General features: G+C 35.6%; 2 protein-coding genes across 3 annotated transcripts; one reads left to right on the forward strand and one right to left on the reverse strand.

Annotated features, from left to right (window-relative positions):
• Positions 1–703: 703 nt before the first annotated feature.
• On the reverse strand, positions 704–8,586 carry serhl (serine hydrolase like). Of its 2 annotated transcripts, none has more exons than XM_079615209.1 (13): positions 7,953–8,586; positions 7,616–7,703; positions 7,059–7,202; positions 6,808–6,921; positions 6,344–6,385; positions 4,360–4,379; positions 3,940–4,014; positions 3,729–3,838; positions 3,059–3,138; positions 2,923–2,957; positions 2,568–2,644; positions 1,370–1,451; positions 704–1,277 (listed from the first exon to the last, which is right to left on the reverse strand). In XM_079615209.1, the coding sequence occupies exons 2-13, from the start codon at positions 7,671–7,673 to the stop codon at positions 1,131–1,133; spliced, it is 984 nt and encodes a 327-aa protein (XP_079471335.1). In that variant the 5' UTR covers positions 7,674–7,703; positions 7,953–8,586; the 3' UTR covers positions 704–1,130. The 2 variants fall into 2 exon arrangements, with proteins under 2 accessions (XP_079471335.1, XP_079471336.1); XM_079615210.1 differs by having other exon boundaries at positions 7,616–7,722; positions 7,953–8,019.
• Positions 8,587–8,642: 56 nt separating this feature from the next.
• Positions 8,643–12,467, forward strand: trappc5 (trafficking protein particle complex subunit 5; the record flags this gene model as incomplete). Its single annotated transcript, XM_079615211.1, has 3 exons — positions 8,643–8,912; positions 10,262–10,827; positions 11,685–12,467. 2 exons carry the CDS (start codon positions 8,643–8,645, stop codon positions 10,556–10,558), a joined length of 567 nt encoding a protein of 188 aa, XP_079471337.1. The 3' UTR covers positions 10,559–10,827; positions 11,685–12,467.
• Between the last annotated feature and the right edge of the window lie 6 nt (positions 12,468–12,473).

Below are 12,473 nucleotides of genomic sequence, written 5' to 3' on the forward strand. Positions count from 1 at the left end.
CGTAAGTGCATTTTTTTTTTTTTTTGTAAAAACGTTATGTTTATGCATCGGGCTAATGCAAACAAAGACTGATTGTACTTTTACAATGTGAACTCTGGGCTATGCTCGCTAACATTAAATTCTTTATCTTATTTTTAGTTTTTTACTACAAACTACAAAGCAGTGGACTATAATCATTATTATAACACGATTTAATTGATAAAAGCATCATTGTACTCCGTGTTAAACAATAAGTATTATGTATGTAAACACTGCTGGGTCGTCTGACCAATCAACGCAGATTAGCGTCGCGCAAAGGAGGGGTTTGGAAAAACGAGTCGTTGAACGAATCATTTGGGAGTCGGTGATCAAATCATGTAAAAATAAATGCATATTATACGAAAACAAAAGTGTTTTTTGACATTGTATGCACGTAAAACTGTTGTTGGGGACTCCCTCAACAACATTAGGAACATTTTAAATGTCATAATAGGTGCCCTTTAAGCAAGAACAACTGTTTTCAAAATTGATAATAGTAATTGTTTCTTGAGCACCAAATCAGCATGTTACAATGATTTTTTGAAGGACACTGAATGCAGAACAGACTTCTACACTATTTCTATAGTAGAGCTTTGCTATGTCCCGCGCATTCACAGACAAATTTATTGTGTTAGACATATAAATATAATTAAGTCAGAATAATGGCACATAGTCAAACTAAACACTTTGTTTCCAGCTCAGCAGCTTTAATCTTTCATTTAATTTTAATGTCCACAACATACAGAAAGTCATTGATACCCTTAGTATTCATACCCTTAACCAACACCATAAAACCCTGGCCTTTATGGGAATGGGAAGGCCAAAACATTTAGCCAAAATTCAAAGCAATGCATTTTGCAAAATGAATTCTGTGAATCCGCACCTCAAAAAGCACCGTGAGGTGAGAACTGGAAGACGAATGGATGAATGGAGTGCAAAATACTGCAAATGTTCAGAAGGCTTTCTAATAAAACACCTTTTGTGATACGAGAAAATAAATCTTAAGTTTGTTCTGCTTTTAAAAAAGTATCATATTATAACACAAAATAACGAGAACTGGTTAATGATGTGAAACTTTGAATGATGTCTATACTTCATTATTTGAATCTGTGTTATAATTTCGATGTTTGGTTGTTGTCAAATTCACTTTGTGTTTTGTCAGGACGGTGTGACTGAAGAAAATCAGTGATTATGGAGGCCACAGACTCAGGTTTGTTGAGGTGAATGTGATGGTCTCCTTCTATGTCAAGAATGGTGGCCTGTAGAGGAGCGAGAAAGATGTATTTGTACATACTGCTATTCCAGACATACATTTTGCATTCATTTTGGTGTGTATGTGTATGCGTCTCACTTTTTGATCAGTCCAGCTCTTCCGAATCAAATCACTATATCCATTAGGTAGAGTATACGTTTTGAACAGACCCTCATTTGCCCTGAAGAAAGAAACAAATGCAGTCTGATAGTGTATGTATATCTGATTGTGTGTGGATAAACAGTATTTTTTAACAGTAGTCCCAGATGCTAAAAGCCTCACTAAAAGCCCGCACATTTATACATCAGCTGTTCACAGATGCCACTTGGTAGAGCCGCACGGTTCTGGAAAAATTGACAATCACAATTTTTTTTTGTTTAAAACAGAGATCACGATTCTCCCACAATTCTGAACAGACAACTAAACAAAATAACGTGTAATTTACTAGAGGTTCTGACAAAATATTTACTGCTGCAGTCTATTTAAAATGTTTAATTAATTTCAATGAGTCATAAAAAAATATATTTATACTGGTTTCAATACTGGATGAATCTGCGTTTTTTAATGAATCTCTTGAATGACTGATTCAATGACAAATAAAACCAATTTAACAGTCACTTGTCGCCACCTACTAGTGTAACTATGTAATCGATACTATCGTTATTTGAAGTGCCAAGTTACTTTTTAAAAGGTGATTCGCTCTATTTCGCTTCCATAGAGAGTTAATATCCAAACTATTTGAATATTTGCAAGATTTGCAGACTTGAATGTTACATTGTGATTTTGTCAAAGGATCAATAGATACGGGCGAATCGTTTTCATTTAGGAATGAGATTGTGTGGGTGTTTGAATCGAGATTGCGATTTTTTTAATGATTGATCGTGCAGCTCTACCACTTGGTTTAAATATCTCATTATTTAGTACAGTGACATTCAGGCACTTTGTTTGTAACTTAACTGTCTGAATACTTTTTGGGGCCACTATATTTCAAATAGCAAAATATTATTCATATTTTACATTATAATTTTGTGAGGCCTAAATTGACCTGTAGCATTTAAAATTACTTTTATTTTGAATTCACGTACACATAATAGTAAATCATTTAACATCTGCAAATTATTGGTTTCTGGCCATAACATGAAAATAATTATTATCCTATCAGTAATGGACAGAAATTTAATAGTAATGGTGCATCCCTAATTTTGAGCATTGTGCATAAATGCGTACAGTATTTCTCATGAATACTATGAAAACGTGTGCGTGTGTGTGTGTGTCTGTGTGTGTGTATTGTACTCACAGCAGTAGCATCACTCTGGCTTTAACTAGTGACAGCATGTAGAGGCACTGTGGCATATTATAATTTACAATGTTTTTCTAAAAGACAAAACCAAATATCCCCAGAAAAAGTTAGATCACATTAATCATGATGTGTATAGTGTATATTTTTTTACACATTTCTTCATAAACAAGACATCTGTACAGCAGAAAACATGATGAAAAGGTAATAAACTCTATGATAATGAGAGGTTTGAGCAGCTCTGTCACAGATAAATGTGGGTTAAACAGTAGAACAAAATCTGAAATCTTGTTTTCTGGAATACACAAACAACTGAAATTGTAAATGAACAAGTAAATATATTGAAATGGCTCACCAGGTTGATCCTGAAGTCTCTGGTAAATATAAATCCTTCAAGAGAAAGGAAGTCATTTAGAGAGCTTGATATAATAAACTGTTTTGTCTGAGCAAAATCTGTGAAAAGGTCTCGGAGTGAGTGTTGCATGTCTTACCTCCCTCAACCTCTCTGACGGCTCGCTCCAACAGGACATCTGCAGACTGATCGGACAGGGAGGGGTTTGCAACCTTCAACCTGAAAGAGAATAATAATAACTTATATAATGTATATAAATAGAATACATTAGAATTTGCTTGGGGTCAGTACAACTTTAAAAAAGGAAATACTTTTATTCGGCAAGGATGCATTAAATTGATCAAAAGTGACAGTAAAAACATTTCAAATGTTGGTATGTTACAAAAGATTAAAATTTCTATTTCAAATTCTATTTCAATTTATCAAAGAATACTGAAAAGATTTCTGAAGGATCATGTGACACTGAAGACTAGAGTGACGACGCTCAAAATTCAGCTTCGTATCACAGGAAAAATTTACATTTTAAAATATATTAAAATAGAAAACAGTTATTTTAAATTGTAATAATATTAGACAATATTACTGTACTTTGATCAAATACGTGCAGCCTTGGTGAGCGTAAGAGACTTTAATATATATCAATATGAGGTGGACAAGACAAAACTAAACTTAAAATGGCAAAAAATTAGCTAAAGAGGAATGAGAATAAGACCTTAAAAATGTGGCAAAGCTTATGTTGAACAAGAACATTCATGTTTACAATAGTTACAGACACACATATATATCACATGACATCAGGCATTCCTCACCTTTCTTTGGCTTTCTCGTACGTGTACACCTTCTCTTTCCTTTCACCCATCTTGTTGTCATAGTGGATTTGATCATTTATCCCCTTTCTCATATTTTTAAACATGTCAGTCTAGGGAAGGACAAATAAACATTTATGTGGCATGCATGTTGAACAAGGAGTCTTCTCTATGTTTACAGACAGCGACTCTAACATGCTCCATTTATTGTTACCACTTCTGTCGGGAGAAATCCATAAGTATCCAAGAGAACTACGTCTTCAACCATCTCTGGGTACAACGCGGTAAACTGGAAAACCAGAGGAAACTCATTACATTTACACAGCACAGTGACTGTCCTAATACACTGGTTCTCAACGGTTGCAAAAAACTCAAATGTATCCGTTCAAAGGCAGCCGGGAAAAGCCTTATAGTCATCATCAATGACCTCAAACTGTTAATAAATGTTAATAATATTATTACAGCTCATAGTAATATTAACACATGTAAAGACAAAATAAAATGCACATTTTTTTTTTTTACATCTCAATCTTTTACATTTTAAATGTAAAATCTGGGTCATGAAGCAAGTTGAGAACTGCTCTACTAAACAACTCATTTACATAAATAGAAAAGCACTATGATGGATACTCACTAGTCCTGCCACATTACCACCTGTTAAAGAAACAATTTAAATTAAATAGAACATCAAATTATGGTAAATGAACAAATACTTAATCCAGATAAAAAAATTTTTTTTTTGAATATCATAAATATGTGTTACTTACAAGTTATTTGTGTATGATGATAGAGCTTTACTGCTTTTTTTATAATTTAATTTAAATTTCAGTGTTATCCAGTAATCAAGATTATTAATGTGGTTATATATTTATAGGTTTGTGAATGTATTCACTCTGACTCTATTAACCCTCATGTTGTGTTGAGCCGGAAAAGATTTTCTTTTTCCAGAAAAGACTAGTTAATGTTATTGCATTGGACAGAAACTTTGTGACTTTGTTCTACTTCCCAAATGTTTTTTGATCATTTTCGTACTTTGTGGTGTGAACGAGTCTAAATATAAAAGAACAGCAGAGTCCACACCACAACTATAACGATAATGACACAATGAAACAATATTGTTGCAATCGTTTTCAGAACCATTTTTTTTCCAGCTGATGAATGATAAAAACAATAACAACAGCCAATCAGAATCCATCCTGCTCGAGCATTTAAAGTGACAGACGACAAAACTACAGGACATGCTTAGAAATAAACACAACGATGTCGTCCACTGGTGTGTCAGTATTTTGCTTGTCATGTTGTGTTTTGGCCTCTAGAGGTCCTCATGGTGCCCTCATGCCCAGCTTACTCAGCTTGTAATTAATGTTATTTCACACCGTCTCGTTCTGCTGTGTGACTCTGGCTCATAGCTTCTTTGCTTGGTGTTTAGTTGTTCTGAAGCCAGTTGCCTGAGTAAGTGCTCTCTATCTCTGACACATTGTATTGTCTTTTGCCTGTGGATTATTCCCTTCACAGTTTTATTTTTTGTGGACTTTCTCGCTTTAAGATTTTTTTGTATCTTTGGAATATCTTTTGGAATGCCCTTTAGGACTGGTTTTGTTTTTTGAGTACTACCTTTTGCTGTTTTTGCTCCAGCTGTAGACTATTGCTTGAACTTTTACTAAACCACTTTCTGCATCTCAAGTTCTCCTAAGTGCATCTTACTATTGGGTTCACCATCCTCCTGTGGCTCAAGGATTGAGAGTCTGAGACCCTGTCCCAAATGGCACCCTAAGCACTCGCGGTCTTCCTCTGAGTCCGCACTTTGGTGACGTCTGCTGCGGAGTGCGCATCAGTGCGGGCTCTGAAAAAGTGCGCATCGAGGGCGCAAATCAACCGCAGAGCGAGCGCCCTTCTGAGAGCTAAAATGGGACACCCTACGGTTTCACGGACTTACCAGGCACGTGGTAGCCATTGTAAGTCCACAAGACCGAAAGTGCATAAGAAGTGTGTAATTCGGGACAGGGCCTGACTCTCACACCGGAGACCAGCGTTCAAGTCGCGGTTCTGACAGGTGTGGATGCTAATACAGTTATCGTTCTTGGTGTGAACGGACCTGTAAATGTATTGAGCTGCTTCACTACTTAATGTTATGTAGGTAATGTTAATGATTTAAAATGAACAAACTCTCTGTTGTCCTATATCTTCCCCCATGTTTGACCCTTTACATTATTCAAAGTTTGCACTCAAAACAGACACACTTGTTTAGAATCTTACAATCTTAAAATATTTCTGGATTAATTTAAGCTCAATTTCTGGGAACTAATATGGCAGGAACTCAACAACATGGATCATCCTCTGGCATGAATAAGGATGACGTTTAGAGCACCAGCAGGGATGCTATAAATAAGTACTGTAGTGTGGCAATACGAAATCAGACTTTTGGCATTCATCCCACAGTGTCCTTAATGCCCTCTCACTGATCTACGACAATATAGTTATATCATAGAAGAGGATATAACAGCTACACAATAATGTTACTAATTTACAGTTTACATAGACCCTCCGACCTTTCACACACCAAAGAGAACTTTGACCTCTGTCAGTAGATGAAGACCGCAGTGAAAGAGTTGACTCACCCATACTATGTCCAATTATAGAGAACCTCTTCCACTGAAGAGCTATGAACAAATGGAGAAAAAATACAAATATAGTTAATTCGTATTTTCCCTTGTTTTCCAGTACAAATAACTAAGAATTCTAAGAACAAGATACATTTACTTTAGATATTAAGACTTGTTTTCATAGGTTGTATCTTGAATGCAAATGTATTGTCTTCCTGTAATAACAGTATTGATAAAATTGCTAATAATGGGTAAAAAAAGAAAAAAAAATATGCCAGTTTAGAAAGAATATACACTCTCACAATTCAGGACATCTTCTCTGAAAACAAGTTTTGCTTCTCAATTACATTTATTTTGTTTACAATGATTTTTCGATATTTTAACTGGAAAATAAGGCAAAAATACTCATTACGTTATTCTTTTTGTATTGAAGATGATTAATTAACGGTTTGTAACAAAGTTGCCAAGTAGCTTCAAACCTTCTACAACTCGCCGAACATCTGCCACATACAAAGGGAAGGTGTAAAAGCATCCATCAGGCCTATGGGACGAGAAGCCATGACCTGGAAAATCAATGGCTACGAATCTCCAGTCTGAGAGAGATGTGGAGAAAAAGTAAAACCGAGAGAATGAGAACCACTGTCACTTCATTGACGCTTGTAAATGAAGTATGTAAGAATGAATTTATTAATGTGGATCTTCATAATGTTCATGAATCCAATACTAATACCTTTAGGAAGCAATGGAATCAGTGTATTGAACGATCCGCTGTTGTCAGCCCAACCGTGCAAACACAGCACGGGACGACCATGAGAAGGACCCCAAACCTGACCTCTCATCTCTCCCCATGGGACAGTCATTCTGAACTCAGACGCTGTGTGTCACAGTAAAGAAGAGTCATAATCAGTTAAATCATAACCATGCACATTAGTGAACACATGCTCCTTAAATGTATTTAAAGGTTTATAATTATATGCAATTAACCCTGAACCTAACCCTATAGTAAGTACATGTAACATTACTCTGTACTTAAATATATAATTACACTGTAACAATGACACCTTCAAATAAAGTGTAACCCTGTATTTCAAGGCGATGTACTTACATTGTACTTACTCAAATAAGTACTACAGAGTAATGTAATTAACTACATGTACTTATAGTTACAGTTAGGGCTAGTTACTTGTAATAATGCCTAATTTACTGTTAATAAGTACGTGTAGTAACGTGTAAGTTAGTACTTCACCTTAAAATAAAGTGTTACCGTAAAAAAAGTCTGTTTCTTACCTGCTCTCCTCATCGTAGTTGTGCCAAAGTGTCTGAGACTCGTGAACGCAGGAATCATTCTCACACCTTGCAGTGCAGTTTAAACCCCCTTACATGAGAGGGAGAAGCTGATGTTTATTCGAAAAATACATTTTTTAAATGTTTGAAAGGTAACCTATATTACACCTTATTCATTTGAACATGACATGCATAAAGAAAAAAAAGTTTTCGGATGAAGAGAAAAATAATATTACATGTCTGAATAACTAATGTACCATATAAATTAGAATAAAAATACATGTATATAAAACACATTTTAATTGTAAAGTCCTGTTTTCCAAATGAATTGAAAACTTACGTCGAGAGATATAAATCGGCTGTTCTTGAAGTTTACTATTAAACACATCACGCACTGTGAGCAAAGCATCACGCACATCCTGGCCAGTGACCTTAGAGTCGTGATTTCAAAATAAAAGTCGTTTCCACTGAACGACAATTCGTGAAAAAATGCCCTAAATAAAAAATTAAATAAAAAAACGAACAATGTAACGTGTAATTGTAACGTTTTTACCACTACAAAACGCTGAGCTATATCTCGGAAATTCATTACTATTTCCCGTCCTACTTTTATTTTGAAAATATCCGGTACCAATGACATTTTTACTAATCGTGGCTTCACGCATCCGGAACTGAAACAAAACATCAGGTAAACGCTACTGAGGAACGAAATACGCTGTATTTGTTATACCTGCTTATCATTTCATATAATTTATGTACTGGCGGTGCTATGTTCTGCGTTGTACATTCAGCACCCATATAATCAGGAAAACCCATAATGTAACCAGAGGCAAACGACTAACTGTTAACGTTACATGACCAGAGCAACAATGAATGACATTCTGACAGTTCAACTCTTTCTATGCTTTCGTATACGTTACATTTACAAATTACAATGTGCTGATTTATAACACAAACTGTCATTGTATTCCAGGGCTCAGGCACTTTCATTCTTTAATTTAGATTGCAATTCAAATTCGGTGTGGACGGAATGGAGGTCCGCTTCACGCGAGGCAAATCTGCGATCCTCGAGCGCTCGATCACGCGTCCTAAAACGGAGGTGAGCGTGAGTGCGTTCGCGCTGCTGTTCTCCGAGATGGTGCAGTACTGCCAGAGCCGCGTGTACTCGGTGTCTGAGCTCCAGGCCCGGCTGGCTGACATGGGTCAAGGTGTGGGAGCCAGTCTTCTCGATGTTCTTGTGATGAGGGAGAAAAATGGGAAAAGAGAAACCAAAGTATTAAACATACTTCTCTTTATTAAGGTATTACTTTTATGTTGTTTACATATTGCAGATCATTTTGGTTTAAGTTTAGATCTATAGGGTTAAATGGATAGTTAACCCGTCATTGAAAATTCTGTTATTATTAGTTACGCACTCTCATGCCCTTTCATTCATCTTTGAAACACAAACTAACAAGTTTCTGTCCATCCGTTGAAAGTCTATTCACCCAAAACGGTCGCTTTTAAAATGAACGTAAAATAAATCCGTATGAATCCAAGTCTTCTGAAGAAAAACGATCACTTTATATGATTAACAGATTTAATTTAAGCTTTTATTCAAACATTGATCAGCAAACATACACGGAGACAGAGCCTGACATTAACTTTTTTGTTCACCAGTCACTGTGGCTAGCCACTCAGCATTTTCACTGGCCACAATTTTGACATCAATACCATGGGGGGAAAATGCCATGTATACATTTTGAATATTATCTTATAATTTGGCAGCAGGTATATTAGGCTGCTGTCACTTTAAGACCTGACGCACGGATCCACTATACTATTACACACTCGTTATCTTTCTCATCTGTTAACGTTTACTTAAAACATAACTGACTGTTTACGTGAATACTCGCCAAGACCGGCATTATTTTGTGTATATTTGACTTTAAGCACAATAAGCCGCGAAAACTAACTTAATGTAGTACTGAGGGGCGGCTTTATGTGTGCGCCCTTATGTGGAAATGAGTAAAATGATGTGCAATCCCATGGTGAAATTCAACCCCATTAACACCAACAATATTCAGAGCAAATTAAATAAGTAAGTGAGGGGAGGCGGGTTTAAACGTGTGTCAACTCACTGGCGAAGAAATGAGAGAGCGAGAAAGCGCAGCTGGTATTCTGTGGAAAATTTGTATTTGAAAAGTTTCAGATATGTATCTACATTACATTGCACTTAATATATTATTCCAGATGCCTTTTTAAAAGTTGAAAAATCTAAATAAATAAAATTCACCCCGCTAAAGTGGCTAGTAGGAGTGTCAGCGTTACACGCCACCGCTGAAATCCGTTAATGTCACTCCCTGCATAGAGCACTCAAATATGGTAAGCGTAAGCTCAAGTGTATACTTGCCTGACCCGTATGAACAAACCTCATTGGTACTGGCATGACTGGTACTGAGCTTCCGTTTACCAAATGTAAGTGCTCTATGCATGTTCGCTGACCCGTGTTTATATGTAAATTCACGGTTTCTTAATTTGTGTTCTGAAGATGAACGAAAGTTCTGGTTTTAGAACGACACAAGGGTGAGTACGGTAATTGATGAGGGACTTTTTTTTTTTTGGTTGAACCAACCCTTCAACTTTCTTTCTTTCTTTCTTTTCTCCTAGGTAAATGTGTGGAAATCTTTGTTTGGCAAGGAGGCAGACAAACTGGAACAAGCCAACGACGATGACAAAACATACTACATCATTGAAAAGGAGCCTTTGATCAATGCCTACATATCAGTACCTAAAGAGAATAGCACTTTAAACTGTGCGGCCTTCACTGGTGGCATTGTGGAGGCTATCTTAACCCACAGTGGCTTCCCAGCCAAAGTCACTGTCCACTGGCATAAGGGGACCACACTGATGATCAAGTTTGATGAGGCAGTCATTGCTCGGGATAAAGCTCTTGATGGCAGATAGCAGATTGCTTAGCACATCAGAATCAAGTTTTACCCTTGAGTCTCAATAGGATTTAAGTTGAATTGATTTATTCATTCATTTGTATATCTTTGCTAACAAATTCACTGCATCTTGCACCCATCTTAAATAACTTCAAGCCTGTATCTGGCTGTCTTGCTTTATTAATGATGTTACAGAATATAGATAAGGACAAACCACATCAGTAATCACCTCACTTGTCCAATCCAGTGAAAAAAATAACGTCTTTACTGATACATTAATGCATAAATGTATGCATGCATGCGTGCGTGCGTGCGTGCGTACTCTGTACATAAATACACACACACATATATTTACAAACTTGTGTTAGATGTGATTAATCGCAATTAATCGATTTGATTCATTGCCATTAATTACATCGAACATACAAGTTTGTAAATATATAATATGTGTCTGTAATATATGTGTGTGTATATATATATATATATATATATATATATATATATATATATATATATATACATACACACACACACACAGACACACACACACCCACACTGTACTTAAATAGACACACACATATATATTTACACATTTTTATGTTATATACAATTAATTGATTTGACAGAATTTGAATAAGAATATATGTCAAGTGTAATTTATGTTTAATCAGTTAGCAGACGCTTTTACCCAAAGTGACGTACAAATAAAGAGAACGGAGTAATTTATTGTACAGAAAGATCCACAAACACACTTTGCTATCTAAACATTTTACGCAAAGGTGTTTGTTGGGTTTGAAATGCTAGGAAAGTTCTCTGCAGAAAACTTCTACATTTGAGGTGTCAAACCCTTAATTGTAATTCAACGGCAGAACGTTGACGAGCTATCTGCACTTTTCCAGCCTGGAAGATTAAAAGATGGAGATTTGATTATTTTTATTCTAATTAGGGAGCCGGTTATAAATGTCTCTCCTGGATGAGAAGAGAAAAGGTGTGTGTTTATCAGCGAGGGATGGCTGTGATCCTGAAGGTGTTTCATTTAGCAAATGTCCTTGAAATGGAAGCAGAAGTAGTTTTGAGGATTGATGATAATATTTTCCTATTATTGTGCTCAGATGAAAAAGAAGTCTGTTGATACATTAATGCAGTGAGGGGTTATACAGTTCTCTGTATGAAGATCTTAATCTTTGGATGTCTATTTTGCATATGTACTAAAACAAAGCATGAATAAATTGTAATAAATAATCAATTAAATCAGAATTGAATAGGTTGTTAGGTTTGGATCTCATTGAGTTGTTGAGTATGAAATGTGCCGGACAGCACATTACTGCACAGATATTGTGTGGGAAAAAAAAGTCAAATGACACTTTTAACCGTTTAGTTTTCCAAAATTTTGCTTACAATGTACATATGACAAAAATGAAAAAATGTATACCTGTATGAAGTTTTATTTACAGCATAAATTACATTTGGACTTCTTGATCGTTTTTGTATTATAGAGGATTGATCTATGTATGTGTATGTTTCATTTGTTCACATGTTCTTGTCCTACAATATAATAAATTGCAAGAAGAGATCGGGAAACACTGTCCCTTGCATACATTTTCCATAATAACAACAGTTTGTGTCTAAACACTGTATATAGTTGCAATAGTTAATTGCATATTGAATTGCATGTTAATACCTCAACATGATAAATTATTATTATTATTAATACAACAGTAACATTTTTTCTGTTTGTATGTTGATGATGACTGGTGGCTAACACTAGTTACAGCAGTTTTTTTACAGTAGCAATAACTAGTAAATGGTAGTTTTTGTCAGGACCTGTCCTGGATTTAGCAGTTGTGTGTAATCATGGCCTTCGGCACTAGCTTGTGACTTGATTTCTTGTAAATGGTGTCATGTTGTAAAAATTATTGTGAACTATTCTCAAT

This window comes from Phoxinus phoxinus (genome assembly GCF_949152265.1).
Source record: "Phoxinus phoxinus genome assembly, chromosome: 6".
Lineage (NCBI taxonomy): Eukaryota > Metazoa > Chordata > Actinopteri > Cypriniformes > Leuciscidae > Phoxinus > Phoxinus phoxinus.